The sequence below is a fragment of the Dipodomys merriami genome, unplaced genomic scaffold (genome assembly GCF_024711535.1).
Source record: "Dipodomys merriami isolate MVZ:Mamm:240054 unplaced genomic scaffold, mDipMer1.0.p SCAF_7, whole genome shotgun sequence".
Lineage (NCBI taxonomy): Eukaryota > Metazoa > Chordata > Mammalia > Rodentia > Heteromyidae > Dipodomys > Dipodomys merriami.
In genome coordinates, this window is record NW_027206290.1 from 7,274,640 (window position 1) to 7,299,011 (window position 24,372).

The window sequence follows — 24,372 nt, forward strand, 5'->3', positions numbered from 1 at the left end:
AGCTTCTGCATGGCCTCTGCCCTGCGTCTTCCACACTGTCAGCTCTGAAGGACATTTAATCCTTGCAGCTTCAAATTATTTAACCCTTCTGTGCCTTCTCAATGCAAATACTGATTCTAAAACCTCAGGCACATCCAGGGATGAGCACGAAGATGAAAGTCTCCACCCCTGCTCAATCTGACCAGAGACTATATCTTTTACCTTGCAACCCAAAACTTCCTAGTAAATCAGGTTCCATGATAGAATGTTAGACAACTTTATTGGCGGTTAGAAAAATGATCAAAGCCTTTTTGAAATGGTAAGGACATTTTAAAAGGTCTTATCATTCTCCACTTTGGATTCAACCTGGGAGAAGAAGCAAACAAAGTGAGAGTAAAGGGCAGAATGAAACCCCTTTTCTGACACTTCAAGAATTCCTCTGTTCATTCATTCAGCCAACATTGATTGTACGTCTCTGTATTTCAACCACTTTCTGTGAGACCCAGAGATAAAAATGTGATTTACAGTTCTGACAGCCCTAAGTTTTATTTTTTGAAACTAAAACCAACATCAGTCCTGAGGATAGCATAGAACAAGCCAGGCCAGTACAATGAGGGATGTGGTCCTAAGAAAGTGAATACTTGGTGACGAAATGACTGTAGCCTCAAGGGAGACACGCTGGTGACTGACAAGCAGGAGAAAGCTCCTTTGTAGATGAATTATGAGTCATTCCCTCCTTATCACCAAGTATAGGTGGGGGAACTAAGGCACAGGGAAGTTGAGGAGTTATCCCTAGGTCAGTGTCTGATAATCCCTTGGATGTGGAGCTAAGCAATCTTTATTATAGATGACTCTGGGGGGCAGTCAGCCTTCCTATGAGATCTCTAACAGGTCAGCTGTTGGTGGCTGAAGCAGGGAACTGACAGGGGCTTCATATAGTGGCTCTTCTACAGGCTACGCTGAGGACAGGACACTTTCAAGAAGGGGTTGATAGTCTATTTGAGGGAGTTTCAATAAGTCTTGAAATAAGTCAGTAAAAACAGCTATGAAATATAGCCTTCCCTCAGTGGGGAATGGAGAGTTACAGGTCATTGAGTCTGAGCTGTGATTAGAGCTATGTCTTAGAAAGAAAACATGGCTCATGTGCTTCAGCCTCTCAGTACAGTAAGGAGAAAGCAGAGGAAGTTTCCTGGCTACCTGGTACCATACTGAAGGTTAAACTGCCTGCTGTTGCAAACATGTTCAAAAGATGTATGATAGCTCCACAATGGGATTCTTATTTATGTGGTCAGTAAGTTAATGGATGATTAAAGGTGTAAGTTTATGCTGCCTTCTACACGTGCCTTCTGAGCTCACTAAGCCAGGTAAGTGAAGGTATCAGAAAGGGAAAGATTAGGGATCCACTGATCTCTGCTCTGTTCAATTGAGTTAATCCCATTGACTCTGCCTAAAGACGTGAGAACCAGAAATAAAATCCCTGACACCACCTCATTGCTATCATAGCTGAGTAAGGAAAGAAAGGCTTATTCCCTCCAGCAGTAACTTTTCAAACAGTCTAGCACCTCATTTCAAAGTATGATTGAACAATGAGTTTTATGAGCAAATGAAGCTTAAAATAGCATAATCACAGTCCCTCTTAGCACCAAATCTTCTTTATCTAAATTATTTGTGAAGGTTCCAAATTGATTTTATACTCTCCCACCTAAGTGAACCAAGTTGAGCTTAAGCTTTTCATGATGACTTAGGATGGCCATTAGGAATATGTAACTTATTATAATACCAGTGATATGAGTGGTGCAAAAGTTCTTCTCAACTGAATGCCTCCAGGATTCTCAGCTGTTCTGCTAAATTCCCTCTTTAACCTTTCTGATTTCTCAGAATTTTTAAACTCATCTTGTCTCCTCTGTGCTCCTAATTTCTTTATTTCTCATGGTTCCTAATTCCTCCTTGCATTTTTGTTACTTACAAGTCTTTCCCCCAGTAGGTTTTCTTTTATCTTGTCTCTGATCTTTTCCCCCTATTCCTTCCACTTGCTTTGCTTTTCATGGCAAGCAGAAGAACACACTCATACTCAGGAGTAGCATTGGCCAGGTGCCAACCGAAGCTATACCTCCAAAATTCTGTGAGCTGGAGAAATTTACTCTCCAAGCCTGTTTTGTGAAATATAAGCATAGGAGGTAATACAGATTTTACAAAGGCTTACCTCAAGGCTGAGATATATAAAGATTTCTTTGTAGAAGTTAATAGTCACTACTTTTGTTGTGTTAGCATTTCTGGGTTATGGTTTCTATGGGCATCATCAATACAAACAGAAACAGCCTATCTAACTCTAGAGAGCCAGAATCCACATACAAACAGGGGAGGGGAAGGAAAGGGAGGGGAGGGAAGGGAAGGGAAGAGAAGTGGAGGGGAAGGGAAGGAGAGAGGAATCTAAAACTTGAAATTCTGAAGCCCTTAATTCAATCAGTCTACATTCTTTCCCCAGTTTCCAGAAGGAGCAAAAAATCTGTCTCTTCCTGCCAGGAATATGCTATATTGTGTTTTCCAGGCACTCAATAAGTCTGGCAAAGTCAGCTGCGAACTTGGCAACCTGCCTCAGAGGTTCTATTACATAAACAGTAGGTGCTTAATAGCTGTGTGTTGAACAAATGAAAGGGGAAAAGAAAAAAAATGTGACTGTTCACTAATGCGAAGCAAGCCATTGTGTGGCCCAGAGGAGGCATCATGGTTAGCAGGATGAAGGCAGGTGGCAAAGTACATTAGCGTGTACATCACAGCCAATGTCCATCATGGTCAGAGAATGAGGAAACGGTGCCCGCGTCACAGTCCTGTCCTAGCTTCATTCTTTATTTTAATCTAACTAATGGGTACCATAATAGTAGCTAATCAAGGTGGTGCTTACAGAGCCTAGCAAAGTGAAAAATTACGAATTTATTTACTCATGTGTTTCCAGCTGAGGTGTTGAGTTGTTATCAGGCGGAAGATGACCAACCTTTCTCTCCCAGAGCTTCTAAAGGAGGTCATTGAGTAAACAAAGCATCAGCTTAGAACTCCCACGTGCCCACACAGACACAATCTGCTACTTCTAGCCACTTGACAAGAGTCACTTCCCAGAAACTCAGACCAGGACTCATTCTGGGCACTCTCTTTTGCTCGGAGAATTAAATACTGAACATCAGACTTCATTTATTGTGTTAGTTTAATATGTTCCTCTGTCTTTTATGAGAAAAGTCAGTATTTACCCCCAGATTCACTATTCTCCTTTGGATGGATATGCCTCTTTGTCTACACTAACCTTATCAAATGGAAAAGGAAATGATTCTGGAAGGATTTAGTAGCTCACCTTAACTAATTTAGTTACTTGTACAAGTATTTAGTGAATATAGGAGGTGCTGAGGAGACTATGTGGACAGAAACCCACACAAACATGAACCTAGTTCATAAGAACATCACAATTCTGTTGGTGAAAAGACATTGGACCAGTGATTCTCCACAGAAGAAATGCAAAGGGCAAAGCAAAGCAAAGGGCCAAACTGGTCCGAATTTGAAGGTTCCTTAAGGGAATGAGGCCCTAGGGCAAAGCTTTATGAATTTCACCCCCATGGAGCTACAAAGAGCTAAAAAGTCCAACACAGTCAGGACTACTGGAGCTGAAGGTGGAGCCATGAGAGGGTAGGAGATACACCATAGCCTAGCAAGGTATCAGGGCCTGGTAAGTTATTTTCAAAGTAACAGGAAATCATTTAGACAAACCAAGAGGCCAGAGGCTAGAGGTACTAATCAGATGAGGTTCTTTTGTTGTTGTTGTTCTTGCTGTTGTGGTGCTGGTGATGGAACCCAGGGCCTCACACTGGCTAAACAGCACTCCATCATTTGAACTATACTCTCAGCCCTTTTGTCTGTGTTTTACTTTTAGATAGGGTTTTAATAACTTTTCCTGGAACTCATGATCATCCTGCCTCTACTTCCCAAGTAACTAGTATGTGCTACTGCACCCAGATAATTTCAGATGAATATTTTAGATAGGACCCTCTGGTTGGTGTGGAGAATACACAGTAATGAGAGGGGGAGGGTCTTAGGCACAGCAATGAAGACTGTGATGGTCAAGTAAGGGATGGGTGAAAGGAAGTCTTTATACACATGGACAGAAATTATTAACTTCAAGAGAGAGGTGGACATGCAGTCAGAAGCTCAATGAGAGACTGGACTTGAGGCAAGAGAGCTTGGCAGGTGCTTTGAGAGAGCTCTCTTCTTATCTCTAATAATGAAGCCATGAAAAATACTCACAGCTAGTTTTTAGTGTGTGCCAACCATAGCTATTTTCTGGATGAGCAAACCAAGGCTGAGAGTGGGGTTGACTCTGTGGATAAGTGACTGAACTGAATTGGTCCCCAAGCCTGCCTTCCAGCCACCTTCCACCCTTTCCATATCCATACTATGAATGCATTGCTATAGTCACTGAGATATGTGTTTTCATTTGGGCTACTGACATCACGGCTCTTCCCCGCATCCTTTAGCTACACGTGGAACTCATATGGAATTCATAATTCTCTTGCCCTTGGCCTTTAGTTCTCAGTGATCTTCCCAGCTTTTGAATCCTAGGCCCCTTTCAAACATGGCTGAAGCCAGAGAGGCCAATTTTGTAGAATCAGGCCATGCAGCCTGATTTGAGACCACCTTACGCTAATGAGTGTGTAGCTTTCTGTTTGTTTTAATGAGCACAGGGACCTTTACTTCCAACCTCCTCTCGAGAAAGTAATTGCATGTGAGCGACCTTTGAAGGAACCCATGTCAGGCAGTTACAGGAAGGTGGCAGGTGGGCCAGCCACTGCTGTGCTAACATTCTCAGGATACAGAAGGGTCTAGAACAACTCAGGCATGTCCCAAGAGACAAAGGACCATCACTTACTGATTGCTGAGAAAATAGGGCACCCAAGAAACAAGGAATTTCTTCCACTATCTATTGAGCAGATACTCTGTGCCACACATTGAGCTTCATCCCTACCCTTGTGCTCTTGTCATAGTGTCAGGGAACAGAAAACAAAGAATTAAAACTTCACATCACTGGATATTGTGAGGAGCAGCTAGTGGGAAAGAAACAAACTGGGTGGTGACTAGTGATTAATTTTGCTTCTACTTTTCTCATCTGATAAAATAGACAATGGTGAATTCACTGCTCAGGGCTGTATTCAAGATTAGGTTACATGATGTATTTTGAGCTGGGAACAGTGGCTGGTACCTAGGTTGAGTATCTCATTAGTGTTATGAAGGATCTTTGTTTTAGAATACATGAGGGAAGACGTGAGAGAAGGCCTCCTGGAGGAGGTGATTTTTAGACTCAGAGATGAGAAGGAGGAAAACATGTGAATAACTAGGGGGTCTGGACCAGAGAAAAGATACTCACTTCTCTCAGGAACAAAAAGCAGATCGGCTGTTGAATAGACTGGAGAATGAAGAGAGAGGGACAGTGAAATTTGGTGATAGTCTGAAACAAATAAGACTCTTACCAGGGAAAAAAATTGAGTTTTATTCTCCAGGTGGGTCAGAGGAGTGGTGTGAGCTATGCTTTGAAACTATACAATGGTGAGAAGAATGACTGTTGGGGCCAGGTGGTAAAATGAGGGAGGATAGTCACCAGGTAGGGATGCTGTTGAGACCTGTCAGAAGGATTTCCCACACACTGGTTGTCTTAAAAACATACAGTTTTAAATGGCTTCTTCTCAAAGAACTGAAAGCTAAAAATCTAAATTTCAGATATCGATAGCACCTTTTCCACTCTGAAAGTTCTGAAAAGAATCCTTGGGTGCATTCTCCAGATGTGAGAAGTCCACAGCATTCCTTACCTCACAGATGCCTTATTCCATTCTGCCTTTCTGCATCTCTTCACATTTGGCAGTAACAAGAATAAAGGCTTGCCCTAATCTTGTGTGAACTCTTCTTGATATTTTGAGTCACAGCCTAATTATATCTGCAAAACCCTACTTCCAAAGAAAGTCAGTCGCAGGGAGCTGGGAGCCTTCCACGCATCCACTGAGAAGAGGGTCTCCCCACCTGCCAACCTTGGAAGTGCTCTGCTGGCTTGAAATTCACCACAGTCACCCAACTTCTGGGGCAACAGTACCCTGTCATGCACAGAGGCCACGTAGGGCTGGAGAGCTACTAGATGGTTCTGTTCAGTTCCTGGCTGCTTACTGCAACAGGCAGGTAGCTGTTGCAGATGTGGGTAGGCCTGCTGAGGGGCAGCCTGCCAAAAAAGGAATGCCCTCTCTTTTCATCTACCTCCACTTGTACTTTTAGGTCCATCTTAAGTGTGTTATTATTTCATGATTGTTTTGTGAGTCTCCAGTGACTTTGAACAGTCAATCTATAGATTTTAGGAAGGAGACTCTAGACCCAGCTCATGTGCTGCCTTGAGCCCTTGACCTTGAACAAATGCCATAACCCCTGAGCTTTGGCTTCTTCTGTACAGTGAGAGCACCCGTCAGCCCTGTGGGCCTCAGTATGAAGGATAGATCAGAATTACATGTAGCTCTGGTTAAAACATAGAGCTTGCTGGGCACCAGTGTCTCATGTCTGTAATCCTAACTACTCAGGAGACTGAGTACTGAGGATGGCGGTCCATCAGCCCAGGCAGGAAAGTCCATGAGACTCTTTTCTCCAATTAGCCACTAGAAAACTGGAAGTGGCGCTGTAGCTCAAGTGGTAGAGTGCTCGCCTTGAGCTGAAGGGCTAAGGGACAGCACGTTGGCCCAGAGTTCAAGCCCCAAAGCCCCATGACCCACAAAAACAAAAAACAAAAAAAAAAAAAAACAAAAAAAACCAGAGCTTTAGGCCCCACCCAGAATCAGACTCAGTGGTCTAAGGTAAGGCCTGATAATTAAGATTCTTGCCATGTCTCTGAACTTTGTTACTTCTGGCTTAGGAATCATACTGTGGGGGAATATTCTATGGGAATTACTGACCTAGATCATGGCTGAGATTTCTGCCAGATCTGCTTGGGAATGCATTTAAATTGTAGTATGTCAGTCAAAACAAAGTGAATTCTTCCGCCTTAGTTAGAAATTTTTAGTTAGAAATGCCAATTCACTGCTTATACTACTTTTACCTTGGATTTACCCCACAGACCTAAGGCACTGAGTAAACGGCATCTTTCTTGCTTTGTTCTGGTATAGACCTTCCATCCTTCTCTGGCTCCTGGGCTCCCCCACACTCAAGATCCCTGCAGAAGTCAGCTGAAAGCTGGCTCAGAGTTCAATAGAATTGTCTACTCTTGATTTCTTCTATTTCATGTGGAAGGCCAGCCATAATTAATAGAATTATAAACCTCAAAATAATGATATAAATAAGTCCATAAAAAGCTATTCAACATCACTTGTCATTAGAAAAACGCAAATCTCAAAGCACAGTGAGATATCTCCTCTCATCCATTAGAATAGTTATAATTAAAAGTAGTAAGCCGGGCACCGGTGGCTAATGCCTATAATCCTAACTACTCAAGAGGCTGAGATCTGAGGATCACGGTTCAAAGCCAGCCCAGGCAAGAAAAGTCTGTGAGACTCTTATCTCGAATTAACCACTAGAAAACCAGAAGTGGTGCTGTGGCTCAAGCAGTAGAGCACTCGCCTTGAGCTGAAGAGCTGAGGGACAGCGCCCAAGCCCAGAATTCAAACCCCATGATCGACCAAAAAGAAAGAAAAAAAGAAAAAAAAGTAGATAATACAGAATGTTGACAAGAATATAGAGACTTTGGAATCTTTATACATTGTATGTGAAAATATAAGATGGAGTAGCTACTTAGGAAAGCTGTCTGGCAGTTTTTTCTCAAAATGTTAAGCAAAATTATATTATGAACTAGAAATTCCATCCCTAGTTATCACCCTAAAAGAAAATTTAAGGAGTATGTCCACATAAAGATATGTATGTGAATGTTCATAGTACCATAGCAACTGAGAAAAAAAAAACAACCCTAGTGTCTATCAACTAGTGAATGTATGGACAAAATGCAGTGCATTCATACAATAGGATGTTACAGCATTAAAAAGAAACAAAGCACTAATGTATGCTACAAATAAAATAAACCTCAAAATTATGCTGAGTGAAAGAAACTAGACACGAAAGACTATATGAGGTAGATATCGGTGTGGTGGCTCATACTTACACCCCTACCTACTCCAGAGGTTGAGTTTGAGGATTGCTGTTCAAAGCCAGCTCAGACAGGGAAATTCTTGAGGCTCTTATCTCCAATTAACAACCAAAAAGCCAGAAGTAAAGCTATGGCTCAAGTGGTAGAGCTCTAGACTTGAACAAAACAGCTTGGGACAATGCTCAGACCTTGAGAAACATCTCCAGGCTCACCCCTCTTAGCTGACTGACAAATGTAGAAATCAAAGAGTATAGGTGGGAGGATTTTTGTGGCCCTCAAGGCTAGTGGGTGGGCTTGTCATTGAAGAATGGGAAAGAAGCTTCTTAAAAGAGTAATGTTTTTCTAGTGAATCACATTAAATAATCAGCATGGCTTTCACCAAGAGTCAGCCTGGACAAAGATTGACAGCTAATAAAAGCCTAGTAATTACAGGAAAACATCAGATTTGAAAGTGCAGGGATTCTTGAAACACCTGAAGCCATTTAATATATCTGATGTTTGCTCCAGACCAACAGGCAGCTCCCAGAGCAAGACCGGCCTCATTACTGAGCTAATGGGCATTATGCTTGGAGGTACCTTTCTCTCTGCCAAATAAATCAGAATTTTAAAAAGTGAAGCCTGATACTGCTAGCTGCAAATGTTTACAAGGACATTGCCGAGTGTTTTAGGTGTCAAGTTTAATTTGACTTGGCCTGTTCTATTCTCTGAAGAAAGGCTCCAGAGGCATCAACTGGGGTACAGAGAGAATTCTGTCTGCTCTTGCTCCTTGGGCTGTGACAGAAATCAGACCTTGATTTCCTGAGCAAGCTTGCTCAAGTAGGAATTGCTCCTGTCTTCACCGCCCAAAGGGCTTTTCTGTGATGAAAGTTATCATGCTTTCCTATGCCGAGATTGGGGGAGGGGGATGGAGAATTTGGTTTTTTAATTTTTATTGCTTTGGGTTTTTGTAGCTATTGTTTGTTTTTCTGTTTTGTTTATTTTATTGATGGGGAAAAGGAGGCAAGGGAATTGAATCACACATTTAAAACACTCTGAAATATTTTCAAGCCTTGCTCTACCTTGCAGACACAGTGCTGGGTTCTGGGATGATAGATAAGGCTTATCAATTGTCAAAATACAAAAGGGATAGTATAAAATGAAATAAAGCCAAAAACTCCGGTTACATGTTCACAGACATCTGTATGTGAACCACTTTTCCCTGGGGAGCCACTCACCCACCTCCCACAGGCCCTGGTCCAGCTTGTTTGCTCCTCCATGGGGGCCCAGGCCAGAACTGCAGCACTGAGCCTCATCAGCCTGGAGAAGGCGGAGCTCCTCCTTGTATTGTGGATTTTCCTGGGCATTTTTCACCTCACAACAGCTCTAATGACCTTGGCATCAAATCTTACAGGGGATTAATAACTGGCTGGGCTTAATGGCCCTCACTGTGTCCTGGGCCATTTTCCCAGCCAGCCATTAATTCCAGGCAGTGCCCTGAGCTCTGGCCATTATGGGCTCCCTGGGCTGATAGGCTGCCCTGAGGTAGAAGGAAGCAACCTCCTCTGCACATGGAAGTTTCTAGGGCCCATTCCCTCCTCCCACCACAACATCAGCACTAAGGTAGTTATAAACCAATTGCTGGTTAGTGTGCTACATTATATATCTCCTGTATATGTCTCAGGATGTAGATTTTCTCCTAGGACAGAGAAGGCAAAGTTTGAGTTTCGTTCACTCATAAATCCATCCATCCCTCATTGGTTAAATGCTTTTTATAAGTCAGGATAGAAGAGAGATTACCAAGACTAGGGTGACAATATAGTTATCCATATTTCCAAGCAATGAATGGAGCATCTGACCAAATAGAATGTTAAGGAAAATGTCCCAGAGAATGAGCCTGAATACTATGCGGACGAAGCCAGAGCGGTCTTGCTAAATGGAGAATCCAGCTGGGAGTCACTCAGTCTCCTGTGTCCTCCTCCATGGTGCTTTATTTCCCAGGCAGACAGGCAGAGCCACATGTTAACCTTTGCCATGCTCTGCTTAGTGACTTATCAACCCAGCAACCTAGTACTTGAGGGAAAAGCATGTGAATACTGCATCTGGAATCTTAATTCACCAAGGGGTGACTAATTCCATCCATACCATTAAGACACTACAGACTCTACTGATCTGTAGTGAAAGGGAGAGGAACATGGCTGTTTTTTCAGAGGACTATCCTCCTAAGAAATTGTCACACCATTTGTATGCTCTTTAGTTAAAAACAGTACAACATGATATTTGAACTGCTACTGCCATCTTATTGATATCACTTACCAAAAGGCACTTAAGCTACAGTTCAGATTTCAGTCTTGTTTTTCACTGTTTGATGTGTCTTTAATTTTTTTGCATTGTTTGATGCATCTGCACAGCTCAAAGACTGGTATCAATATATAAGATAATTCATAGCAAAAAGCTCATGCAGGTTGGCAGGAAGGAGAAGGGGAAGGATTTATGGGACCAAGGTGACCTGAGAGTATTCTGACGGCATCCAATCATGCCAATAATGTCAGAGGTGTAGTCAAGAGCCTTAGTCTTCATGAGAGGCTCTTCTTCAAGGAAAGAAGAGAAATAGAACAAGGTCCTTGGAATGTCCCTATGGTGATAGGTGCTTCCCCTGTCAATCCTCTGCTGTGAGGATTCCAGCAGAAAAATTATGGGGGAAAGAGATACTACTGGGATCTTTCTGTAAATTGTTTCCCTAGTAACAGTGAGCAGGTCTTGAACTTATAAATTAAACTGGAAAATTCGGGATCATTATAGGTGATGCTAATGAGATTAACAGGTTTCTCTATGTAACCTTATGGAGAAAATATACTGAATTACATGGAAATTCAGGGTGAATTAACTGCATCATTCATTTTAATGAGTGATGAATCACTGTCATCTGGCCACAAGTATCTAATTCATCTCCTCTTTGTTTTGAACTGGTAGGAAAGGTAGTTCATTTGTTTGTGGAAAAGTTAACTTTAGACCCTCAGTCTCACATTCTCTTCATGTAACATGCTATTTGCAAGGGATCTTTTATCTTTTTTTGGGGGGGGGCAGTCCGGACATGGGGCCTGAACTCTGGGCCTGGGCACTGTCCCTCAGCTCTTCAGCTCAAGGCTAGCGCTCTACCACTTGAGCCACAGAGCCACTTCTGGCTTTTTTTGTGCTTATGTGGTGCTGAGGAATCGAACCCAGGGCCTCAAGCATGCAAGGCAAGTGGTCTACCACTGAGCCACCTTCCCAGCCCCTTTTATCATTTTCATAGAAATGTTTAGTGGGCTTCTACTTGAGTGGCAGAAATGTGCCCAGGACTAAGGACTTCCCCAAGATGCAGGCCTGGTGGCCACTTAAAATTCAGAATCAGTTCTGTGGGACTGCTGTGTTCCACCATCAACCATCACCATCAACCATTTATTGGCTCTTTAAAGTGAAACTTTGGTTTCTGTGTCTCTGTTATACCTGCTTTGTTTTCCAGACTTGTCCTATCATGTTTATGACACTATGAACTACTCTTTCCTTTCCCAAGTTATCTCCTATGTGGTTTCCATCCATAATCCCTTCCTGGTTGTCTTTTCTGGACAATTCTAAATCCCCTTATCTTTGATTCTCATAGCCCCTTGGGTCCAATTAGTCCAGCACTATAATAGTTTCTCTGGGAGCACCCTCACCCTTGACTATATATTCCTTGAGGAAAAGGTTTCATTGATTATTTTATTGGTAACACCAAGTTCAGTACCTGGTTCATAGTAGGAACTCTATCATGAATAAAATTGTTAAGCTCATTGCTTCTTTATCATTTGTGTTTGGTCTGTTCCAGTAAAATGAGAAAAATGGGAAGGTAAGTGTTTCTTTTGGCTACTGAAATTACCCTTCACCCCATAGTACCCCAAAGGACCCAAGAGGACTTACTTCTTCTTCCAGTGCTTCCTGAGGGAAATGTTTTTCTTCAAGAAAAAAATCAGCTTGAAAATATGTACCACCATCATGGACGTAAGATTGTACTGAGTGGCCCTTCAAGAAATGGAGGTCTTCATTAGAAAACCTTTGTCACCTTTACTGCATCCATCCAGCCCAATACCTTCAGAGCTGTCACAACACAATCTATTGATTTAAAAATAACATAACTCAACTTCTGGGAGTTGGAAGCAAGGTAAACAATGAGTAACTATCCCATGACACTGTGCTACAGTAGTAACATAATGGTTAATCCCACTGGCTTTGAAACCAGACTTCCTCTCCCACTTCCTAACTGTATGACCTAGAACAGATTGCTTCATTTTTTAAAACTTCAATATTAGGAAAATGGCAATGATGATATAATATCTATCTACCCTGGAAGAGTCTCTGAAGAATTAATACAATTATATAATGAGCTTTGTAAATGTCTGGCACAGGGAAGGAGCACAATAAATAGGAGCTACTTGATGACACCTTTTTTTATATTCCCAGCTTTGCTGTGCTCTAAACAACCCCCATTACCCAGACCTCAATCAACTCTCTTCCTCATACATGTCACATCCTAATGCATTTCTTCAATGACCCACTTTTGTTAAAGGATCCACTGTGCCTCTCCAACGCACAAACTTTGAAGAGCCCTATTTTCTCCATTTTTGCATTCTGACTGCCTTATCCAGTATTTGTCACCTAAGAGCAACTGGATATTACATGAATGGTACGAATTTGCAATGGTTGACTCTATTTCACAAACCCATGTGTCAATTACACCCAAAGAGATCAGTACAAATTTAGCAAGTACTTACAATATGCTCCCAGTATGCTTCATGCTAAATGACAATCTCAAGAGCACTATCATTTATTGAATGATTATTATGTCAGGTCCTATGCTAAGAACTGAGTTCAACCACATGCAATTGCTATTTATGCATATCAAATTACTCATTTCAAGTAGTTCAGCCTAATATTGTGTAGATCTTAATTGGTTCCTTTTACTAGGTAGAACAGAGATTTTTCTTGTTTAGTGATAAAGAAACTATGGTTTGTGGAGGTCTGTGATTTGCCAAGACTCCATAGCTAATAGAAACCTGGACGAATTCATTCTATTACAGCTCAGACCTCATGCTTTAGAGGCCTTGCTGTGAGAGAAGCGTCTGTCCTGAGGTCTTCTTAGTCAGGTCCTAAAGTCACAGCCATGGTTCAGGAAACTCGCACAGTAAATACAAGACTGCATATTTGCAGAACTAAATTGAATCCAACTTCCTGAGGCCATGCAGGGAGCCAGTGAATCCTGATCAAAGTTAACAGAGAAGGGCAGAGGCTCTGGACTAAACCTAACAGTGTAGCTTTCTCTCTGAAGATCCTGATTGTCATTTTCTTTGGCACTTAACTGGCATTGGCCTCAGGCTCTACTTTCATTATCTTCTAATAACAACTAAGAGATATTTCTCATTAAATGTGAACAGAGGGATGTTTAATTTGTTAGAACATAGGTGTCCACAAAGCAAATCATTGGTTCAGGGTGTTGAACTCAGCACTGCAATTGGAGTTGTCCCTGGTGGCACCACATGGTCAGGGCTTCCTCATGGCACATGTTTGCTGCAGATGAAAGAAGAGACCAAGCTTCATAATTCCTGCATGAAATCTGGGGCTCTGAACTTGAGGCTTTCTTTACATGCAAATGGAAGGACTCCATTCTCCCCCTTCCTTGCAATATTATTTCCAAATCAGGCGTTAAAGGGGTTACAGTCCCCATGTTGCTTCTTGTGTGAGTCTAATGTGATGTTTTTACATAGGGTAGACATATTTGAACAGCATCTAAGAATGTTAATAAATGCTTACCTTTTCAGTAACATGAAGAAGAACATCAAAATCAGTGTCATAAAGAGGACGAGCATGATGGTACAGGCCCATTATCACAGCTTTGCCTAGTTAATGTATCCATGTGGTTATTTAATATCAGAAAATATTAGCCAAGATATAATAGATTGATGACAGCGCTCTTTTTCTTGAGTTCAACATTTCTCTTGGATCACCAGTTTAGAGAGAATGTAAGGATCCTTGACGGTCACAGTGGATGGAATATAATCAGGCAGGTCGCCAGATGAACACCCTAATCTCACTCATGGTAGGGAGATAACTAAGTAAGGTCAGTCCATTGTGCCTGACATTGCTTCCTCCATCCTTCCAGCCTCTGAAAATGCACTGCAGGGACTGCGCCCTGGTGACCAGCTCGGGGCATTTGCTACGCAGTGGGCAAGGCCCCCAGATTGACCAGACAGAATGTGTCATCCGCATGAATGATGCCCCCACCCGCGGCTACGGGCACGACGTGGGCAACCGCACCAGCCTGAGGGTCATCGCCCATTCCAGCATTCAGAGAATCCTCCGTAATCGCCATGACTTGCTCAACGTGAGCCAGGGCACCGTGTTTATCTTCTGGGGCCCCAGCAGCTACATGCGGAGAGATGGCAAGGGCCAGGTGTACAACAACTTGCATCTCCTGAGCCAGGTGCTGCCGCGGCTGAAGGCATTCATGATCACACGACACAAGATGCTACAATTCGATGAGCTCTTCAAGCAGGAGACTGGCAAAGACAGGTATGAGAGAGTAGCAGAGGCTTCAGGGCCATTGAGGACATGTTCTGATTGGTTGATTCACTGAAAGCAAAGCTTTTGCTAAGGGTTGGTGTTGTGGACTGCTGTTTGTGTCATTCATATCATGGATGGGTCCATAGAGCTCACCTGTAGGGTGGGCCTTCTATCCATCTTCTTCCAGCCTTACTTCCATTTCACCTGACCCCACATTCACTGGCTGTTCAAAGTGAATTTATGAATAAAATAAAATGAGACTGTGGTATGGGTAATTTGGGACCAAATCCCTACTTTGAGGAAAAGGCTATGTAGCTACAGGCATACCTTAGTAAAAAAAGTACCATAGAATAGCCTCATTACAATTTCATTGGCTCATGTGAATACTGCCAAAAAGAACTGTGTGAGTTTGATTTTTTCCATTCAAAGGCAGACATTCACCAAGCAGTGGCCTGCGTGCTGAGAGTCATGTGTGAGAAGTTAAGGGTTCTGTGCATGTAGAGCTAAAAACATGTCATGATTAGGGCAATGTTGTCTAATCTGCTCGTGAAAACTCAATAGTAGAATATGAAGTCAACATAATAATCTCTTTTTCTTGAAAGGAAATAAAAGAATGGGGTAAAGTGGGATAGAAGAGACAATGTGCACATTCATCCTATATAGTAAGGCAAAGTATTATATCAAAATGGCTAGATGATAGATAGATAGATAGATAGATAGATACATACATACATACATACATACATACATACATACATACATACATACATACATACATACATACATACATACATATATATGCAAATAGGAAAAATATCCTAAACCTATTCATGGATATGCTAAAACCCAATGAATTGCACACTTTAAAAGGATAAATGGAAATCATACAAACATATATGAATGCATGCTTGTATGTAGTCTCAATTCTGATGTAAAATGTTTTCTCGTTATAGATTAAAAATTATTGGTCTAGGTAAAGGAATGGCTTGTTCAGAAAGGTAGACTGAGGCTGAGATGCAGGCATTTGAGATTTCTCCAATAAAGAATGAGCTAGTATTAAGAGAGTGACCTTCCCATGAGTCTCAGGGATCAGATGTGACAGACCAAAAAGGAGTGGAGAAAACCATTTGTCTGCACTCAAGAGCCAGAGGTTTGACCCAGGCTGAAGTCAAGAGTGAAGGCCACAGCTGACTCAGTGTGAGAACAGAGCAGTGTAATGTGGTCCAAATCCAAAGCTCCAGTTTGTAATCCTGGTTCTATCATTCTCCACTGATGTGACCTTGGATAAGTTTCAGCTTTTACAACCTTAGTGACTTTACATGAATATAGGATAGTGACTATCCAGCAATTACCCTTTGCCATTCCTTAATTCAAAAACATGTACTTTATCATTAGTGTACAGGTGCATTTCACCCTTCTTATTATAAAAACTGTTATTGAGTCAATTTCTTATCATAAAAAACTAAAGACATAGAATAAGTAAAATAGAAAAGATAAAGTACTAAATCCACTATTTGGCTAGTATAGGCAGCACATTGTTGAAGAACAATAAAATCTACTGCTCCCACATCCTTTGTGTGGAAGAATTATTGGTATTTTAATGGTACTTTCTTGGAAATTGCAAAATAAGTGAAAACTGTGTCTTCAATGGAAAACATTTCTCTCTGTTTTGTTTAACAATTATTTGTGAAATTTAAGTATTCCTGAAATTCTGCTGCAGTTTTAGCAATTTAGGATAATTGCCCATTATTCAATATCTCTTCAAGGGGTTGCACTAAGTGGGAGAGAGAGAGACTAAGAGACTAGATCTTCCTACCCCTCTAATACTTAGTATTTTTAGGAAACAATCTCACAATAAGACATATTCTACTCACCATTAGATTCTGGCCAGTAAAAACACAGCGCTCACAGCATCTATTTCCCAGGTAATATGAGTCCTAGGAAAGAGAGTGCTTATCTCTGTAACTGGTTTCTGGGCCTCTTTCTGAAAGCATCCTTTTAAGCATCATTCACCCAGCCCCCAGTTAGGGGAGTCACACATCACTTTGTAGCTTGTCAAAATGCATTACCAGGCCACCCTATCCCTGCTGAGCTTTGTGTCCCTTGCCTCTAGAAAACTTTCTTTTAAAAGTTAGTGTCAAAGATCATAAAAATATAAATATAAAACATATAATAAAATTTAGTATTAGGTTGACTTTTTATTTATATTTTTAGCAGTACTAGAAATTAATCTAGATCCTTGAGCTTGCTAGGCAGGTGCTTTACCACTTGAGCCACAGCCCTTTTGCTTTTAGTTTATTTTTAAATAGGATTTCCAGCTAATGTTCCCAGGGATGGCCTCCCATTAAAATACTATGTCCACCTTCTTAGTAGCTGAGATTCCAGACATATACCACCATGCCTAGCTCTGACTTTATTCTTATATGTTTATATTCTTAACCTGCATCTCCCTGAAATCTAAAAATATGAAACAAAAAATGGAATAAGTGCCCCTAAAACATAACTAATTCTGTAAATGAAAACACAAAACATGTCAGATGGAAAAGTATTTCCTCTATACATGAATTTCTTGAAAGCCAACAAAACAGGAACATCTATTGAAGATACGAAAAGGGTAAATTATTTAAATTTCAAACCCCATGATCAGAACATTCATTTCAAGCTAATATTCTGAAGAAATGAGATAATTCAATAGATTTTGATTTATAGAAGTTTTCACTCTACTTAAAAGTGAAGGAAAAATGACTCGAGAACAATCTGCAATTAAGAAGCATGACAAATGATATAGATGGTCAAGTGGTATTCTTTGATATTAGAAAGTAACTGTACTTGAAAATAACTTTATAATTGAATAAGGGTGCATTAGGAAAATATGATTCAGAACCAATATTATAGTAATTAGATAAAGGAAGCATAAATGAAATAACTGCAGGAAGAATATTTCCATGGAGATTATAAATGAGATTCTGGTGGAGCAGAAAGGCCTTTAATTGTAATTTAGTGTGCACTATAGAATTATCAGCTCAGTGTGTTACTTCATCATATAAAAGAATATCTGATAATTTCCCCTAATAAGCACATGACAGCTCTTCATATTCTTTCATTACAGCTGATTAAGTGTAAAAACAGTAGATATTCCTTTGTCAGGAAAAGAGTTGAAATCTCTTTCAGAAAGACAGTACACTCTGTATGGTATTTTCACAATAAAAATTTTAAAAAAAAAGAACGACAGTTCAAAGCAGTTGTATTTCTTTTGCACATAATGCCAGAAGGTTATTATTTTGGAAGTCTGTGGAATTTTAAGTGACACTTAAAGGACCTATTTGCTTTAGTCTCCCTACTCCTCTACTTCATATTCTACCCATTTTCACCCACAAAACCCTTCTCTGTAAAGTAATTTCCTCCTGTATTTTAGGCTCTGGCTTGTTATCTATTCCATATCAAACAAGTGAAACCAAACTTTGGAGAGGGAGGAGCCTCTGCTCCTGCCTCTTTGATGTTTCCAGTAGCTCTAAAAGGAAAGGGCATGTGGGTATGATTCCCATATCAGTACCTGGGAATAAAAGTGGGTGTTAGTCTCTTCCTAGCCTAGTTCCTGCCTGTTCAGACTAGGTCAAGAATAACTGGGCAATGTCTTGATAGCATGTGGAAGTTAAGACAGCCTCTAGCTTAAGGGAGGGCACTTCCTCCTCTTCCCATTTTCCCTCAGTCAGTTCTGCTCCCTCCCAGCTCCTCTAGCTTTAAAGGTCTTAGTAATACAGAACTTTGGTGAGAAGAAAGGGCGACTGTTCATACCTATGTAGTCTGGAAGTTTCAGAATTGTATACCTACTACCCCAACTACTGGTGAAAGCGTCTACCTAAGGCCCTAGAAGCAGAGCAGTGCAAAGATTTTTCTCCATGGGTGCTAAAAGGCACTGAATGGAATGGCTGAATTGTTTACTTCATCTGCTCAACCTAGCAGTCAAGAGAGGAGAAAAGAATCTCTATGTGTACACACAGCAAGCTCAATGCTCTTTCTGGTGTTCTCTCATTCCATTCTCAGCCCCAAGGACAGAGCTTCCTATGCCTAACTTACAGATGAGAAATTGTCAGAAGTCAGCAGCAACCTGTCTCAGGCTATGTGACTGGTTATAAGAAAAATAGGAAAGATTCTAGCCCATGCTCTTCCAACTTTAGGAGCTTTTAAAAATAAAAACACTTCCTGGGATCTAGAGTGTGGCTCAAGTGATACGGCAGCTAAGGCCTCAGTTCAAACCCCAGTACCATAAAGATTGAATTAAATTAAGTGAAAGATAGATAGACAGATGATAGATAGGTAGGTAGATAGGTAGGTAGGGATAGATAGATAGATAGATAGATAGATAGATAGATAGATAGATAGATAGATAGATAGATAAAAGTTCTTCCTGGGTTAAGGAAGCACGTGATGGAACAGAGGGGAAAATGAGCCAAGGACTCAAACACATTCAAAAGACACCTTCAAAATAGCCCTCCTTCTTCTGTCTTTTTTGTGTGGTTCTTATGTGAAATGGGAATCTCGTAAACTGTTCATCAAAACCTCTTCCATATTCTCTACATAGCAAGAACAGAAAATCCTTTCTGCAGCTCTGTTATTCACCTCACATATGGTGCTATAGCTGGACAAAGTCAGACGGTCTGACCTTGGGGATAAGGTGTTTGAAACTGGCTAATGAGGCATGCCATCACACTGGGAAAAAGTAAAAGCAGCAACCCCCAAAGGATTAGAATGAATATCCACAGCAGCATAGCTTGGTAGACCAAGTCATTCTCACAGGGTCAAACTAGACCTTGATGTCCTATCTCTACAATTATCCTTGAGCACATTGTAGAAGCCCAGTATAGATGGCTGAATAGGTAAAGTAATGATGGCGGTACAGATTCATTCCTTAAATTTATGAATTTATGAGATCTCTAATAGAAAATTTTCAGAGACCTCCAAATGTTCTCTGACAAGAGAAAAACAAATGCTCAGATAAATATAAGCATTTCTCTAGCCCTTTTCTCTGGTCCTGAGTCTTCTCACAAATTCATGCACTTTCCCTATGGGAAGACACATGTTAAAATGCTATATTAGTTATTCTACTTGAAAACAAGCTTTGACCTTAGAATTGATTAATAATTGACTGATCAGTAGGTACATCTCTATGTTTATTCATATTTAAATTGTTCATTATCTAGTTTGCTTGGGGATACAGAATTTCTCCCTAAGTAATCTAGTTAACAAAGAATTGTCACACTGATACTGTCATCTTTCAAGAGATTGAGTTGAGGACGTGGTGCTGTGGTTCAAAAAGTAGAGTGCAAGCCTTGAGTTGAAGAGCTGAAGGACAGCACCCAGGCCCAGAGTTCAGGCCCCACAACCGACAAAAAAATATTATAAGAAATTGAGTTGAAATAGCACTCACTTAAGAATTTTACTATTGATCATCATATTTGATGATGTTGAAGTCTCTTGGGCCTCAATATCAGTTACAATGGTCCATAAGAGATTTCAGCTAAGTAAAGTTCCATGTAGTTTAACAAAATGAATACTAGAAAGCTGGAACCTGTGTTGCCAGGCAGGGGCAGATGAAATCAAGAGGGGATAGATAAATAGAGAGAGGAATGATAGGCAGAAGTAGTTATAATATCCCGTGTATATATGTGAGAATAGAACCAAGTAAATTGAAGGGATGGGAAAGGATGGGAAGGGCTGGCAGTGATAAAGGAGATGAACAAAAGGGATGACACTGGTCAAGATGCACTGTACTCACAAACTGACCCATTAAATTGAAAGCCTTTGTACAACCACTTAAAGGTAATTTAAAAAATAAAAAAATTCTGGTATTTATCAATGGGGGGGATAAGAGAGAGAATACACTCTGTGAAGGAGGGTCTATGGAGTAGGCATCTTCTAATACTTAGTCTGTTTATACTCCAGATCAGATTTAAGCTGAGTGTGGTTCAAACCACTGCTTTAGAAGTTGCAGACTCAATTGTTGTTTCTTCCAGAAAGATCTCCAACACTTGGCTAAGCACTGGCTGGTTCACAATGACGATTGCCCTGGAGTTGTGTGACAGGATCAATGTTTATGGCATGGTGCCTCCAGACTTCTGCAGGTAGGATTTATTCTGCAAGTGTAATTCATCAGCAGTATTGTGCTGGGTTTATAAATAATCTGATTCTGAATACCAACCACAAAACATGTCTAGCTATCTTCTTGAAGCAATTAATTAGCATGTCCCAAGTTCTGGTTCTAGAAACAACAAACAACATTTAATTATGTGATATAAAATATTGAAAGTTTTTGTTTGTGCTCCTGGAGAATTAATCCATCTTATGGGCTTCATTTATAAACTGAATATTTAGCAGTGCAAAGTAATGCAATAATTGGCATAATATTAATGATGAATAAGCATTAAAGAAATATTAGTTTTATTCTCATTTGAAAGGAATGTGATCATTTTTCTAATGAATTAAAGAGAACCTATCCTTTGGGGGTGAGACCTATTTTGTAAAATTTCAATATATCTCTGAGGCGCTTTCTCTTGCAATCAGTAGCCTCAGATTGCACTCTAAGGCCAAACCCACAAGCACAATTATTCTATGTATCACTTTAAAAGTGACATACACACATTTCTGCTGTTACCTTAAATTCCCTGCTGGCCCTTGCCCAGACAGAGCATGGTGTGTGTCAACACATGCGCCAAGCAGTAGTGAGGGCCTGGTTTGTGGAAGCCCATTTACCAATACACAATTAATTTAAGTATTAAAACAAAAGTTTCAATAGCTGGCATCTGTGTTCACTCCCAGTATTCACATGGTTAATATTTTTTAAACCTAACAATGAGTCAAACACCATGAGTTTTTAGGCAAAAGCTGCAATTTGGAAGGTTAAATCAAGAATGTGAAAGGGAATCGTGCTGATCTTAGTCTTCTTTCTGTTGCTAGAACTAAACAGCTAATTTATTTTTTTAAAAAATAGGTTTATTCAATTCAGGGTTCTGGAGCTGAAAAGTCTAAAGCCTGAGGGCTGGTCTTTATCTAGTGAGGGCCTTCTTGCTGGTGGAGATTATACAGAGCCTTGACATGAGAAAGGGCATCCATAGAGTGAACAGAGTGTAAACAAAACAAGTCTAACAGATTTACCCTTAAGATAGCCCATTAATAGATGATTCAAAACTCCTTTCATCCATTCGTGAATAGATGAATGGATGTCAGCGCCCTGGTCCTTATGACCTAATCCTCTATTCTAGGTCTTCCCCAATCCTCCTGTTTTGGTTTAGGGTTTGATTTTGGATGGGTTCTCATTATATAGTTTAGGCTTGCCTGTGTCTCTTGATTTTCCTGCCTCAAGTCACCCAAATGCTGGAATTATAGACATGCACCACCCCATCTGACTAGTCTCCCTTTCTGAGTATCTCAAATGAGGACTAAATTTCAACATGATTTTAGGGAGAGGCTTTCTAACTATAGCAATGCCGCCATGCCCTCGCCACTCAGCCACATGTCTCCCATCCTTCTTAGCCCAAAGATCCAGCAATCTTACGGGTTAGTGAAAAGAAATGTACTCACTACCTTACTTAGGTAACTGTAACCCCTCTGTACATCACCACCTTCACAATAAAAAAATTAAATGAATAAATTCAAACTCAATTTTAAAAAAAGAAAAAAGAAGTATGATCGGAGAGATCTTGGGTGTGAGTATGCCATTTGCTGGGCTACATTATCAAGCTGAAGCCCAGGCTGGCACTTAGCAACCTAGTATGACCTTGGACAAGTTAAGTGTCACTATGACTGTTTCCTCACCTATGAAAGTGGATGCGAGGACAATAGACTCAGCCTCCCATGTGGGTGGATTAAGTTAATATAATTGAAATGTACCCAGCACATAAGAGGCATGCTAGCAGTGGCACCTCACCCAGGTTCTCATCACTTCATCCACAGCCATTGTTTCCCTGTTTAACAACCATGTGCAAAGAGGAGGTAGGATGGCATTAAAGAGAAAGCTGCCTCCTCAAAGCAACAGGCTAACAAAGGCAGAGGGAGTGGCACAGACATTCAGAGCGTCATCAAAGTTGATGGTTATACAGCAGATATAATTATGTAATATTGCCATTAGGATGGCAGAAAGAAAGAGTCTGAATAAATTGAAATGTTAATGACTTAGAGTGTTTGAGGAGCTGTTTCCATTTATTATGGAAAACAAATGAAAGGCAAGTTAACCTGTCATTTTTCTTACTCAGAATTAGTCCATCACCACTTCATGTACACAAGGGTGGAAACAATTTATAGAATGATACTAACTAGGAAACTAAGATAATGTGAATTGCACCATCTGTTGCTCTCTGCTCTGAGTTTCCCCTTTTCAGCTGCCATTGCAAAGGTTCAATAGTTGTCTGCCCTCGATGCTTCAAGCAGCAACTCTTTAACAGTGTGCCTCTACTAGAGCTGCCACAGGAGGTGGAGAGGCTGGGTATCACCTGCGGGGAGGGCATAGGGCTCAAGAGATCATCTGCTCAGTCAGGGGTACTTAAGAGTCCTCATTCCATTTCTCTTCCTGTCTAATATTTATTGGCTGAATCATCAAACTCCAGTTCCTAAGTGATCTGATCATTGTTTTGTTCATACATGTGTGTATAAAAAAGGGGGCCTAAGAAAATAAGGTTAAGAGCAGGGCACCAGTGGCTCATACCTGTAATCCTAGCTACTTGGGAGGCTGAGATCTGAGGATTGTGGTTCAAAGCCAGCCCGGGCAGGAAAGTACATGAGGCTCTTATTGCCAATTTACCATCAGAAAACCCAAAGTGGTGCTGTGGCTTAAGTAGTAGAGCACTGGCCTTTAGTTAAAGAGCTCAGGGACAGCACCCAGGCCCAGAATTCAAGTCCCATGACCAACCAAAAAAAAAAAAAAGAAAGAAAGAAAGAAAAGAAAAGAAGGTTAAGAGCAAGGAGGTCATAGTGAAGTTAAGGTTGATATATGTACAACATCAGCTATAGTGTCCTTTGCACAGTGTTGAGTATTATTAAAAAGTCACTAATATTACTGAATAATAATATTTTCCTATATGAAGTAAAAGTGGCCAATAAACACATAAAGAAATGTTCAACATCTCTAGCCATAAAGGAAATGCAAATCAAAAGAACATCGAGATTCCACCTTACCCTAGTTGGAATGGACAATATCAAGAAAACTTGGATGTACCCAAAAGGGAACACTACTACACTGTTGGTGGTAATGTAAGCTTGTTTGATCACTCTGGAAAGCAGTATGGAGGTTCTTCAAAATACTAAATATAGAGCTTCCATGTAACCCAGAAATTCCATTCTTGGGCACTTATTAAATAGAACACAAACAAGTCCACATGAAAGCTACCAGCACAAACATGTTCATTGAAGTATTACTTGCCATTGCCAAAATATGGAATCAGCTCAGATGCCCCTCAGTAGATAGATGAATGGATCAAGAACATGTGGAATATATACACAATGGAATTCTACTCATTAATCAGAAGGAATGATATTATACCATTCTTAAGGAGATGGGAAGATTTGGAAAAGATGATACTAAGCAAAATAAGCCAAACCCAGAGAAACATAGGTTGCATTGTTTCTCTCATTTGTGATAGCTAAAATGTGAATATAAATCTGCAAGTAAACACACTGAATGGTAAGCAAGGAGTCACAAATTAATT

At 40.6% G+C, this 24,372-nt stretch overlaps 1 protein-coding gene across 1 annotated transcript in view; it reads left to right on the forward strand.

Annotated features, from left to right (window-relative positions):
- St6galnac5 (ST6 N-acetylgalactosaminide alpha-2,6-sialyltransferase 5) overlaps positions 1 to 24,372 on the forward strand; it is a 187,374-nt gene that overhangs the window by 136,331 nt on the left and 26,671 nt on the right. Inside the window, exons 3-4 of the mRNA XM_070007321.1 lie at positions 14,274 to 14,683; positions 20,689 to 20,796. Coding sequence (XP_069863422.1) covers positions 14,274 to 14,683; positions 20,689 to 20,796 — 518 coding nt within the window. The remainder of the gene's footprint in view (positions 1 to 14,273; positions 14,684 to 20,688; positions 20,797 to 24,372) is intronic.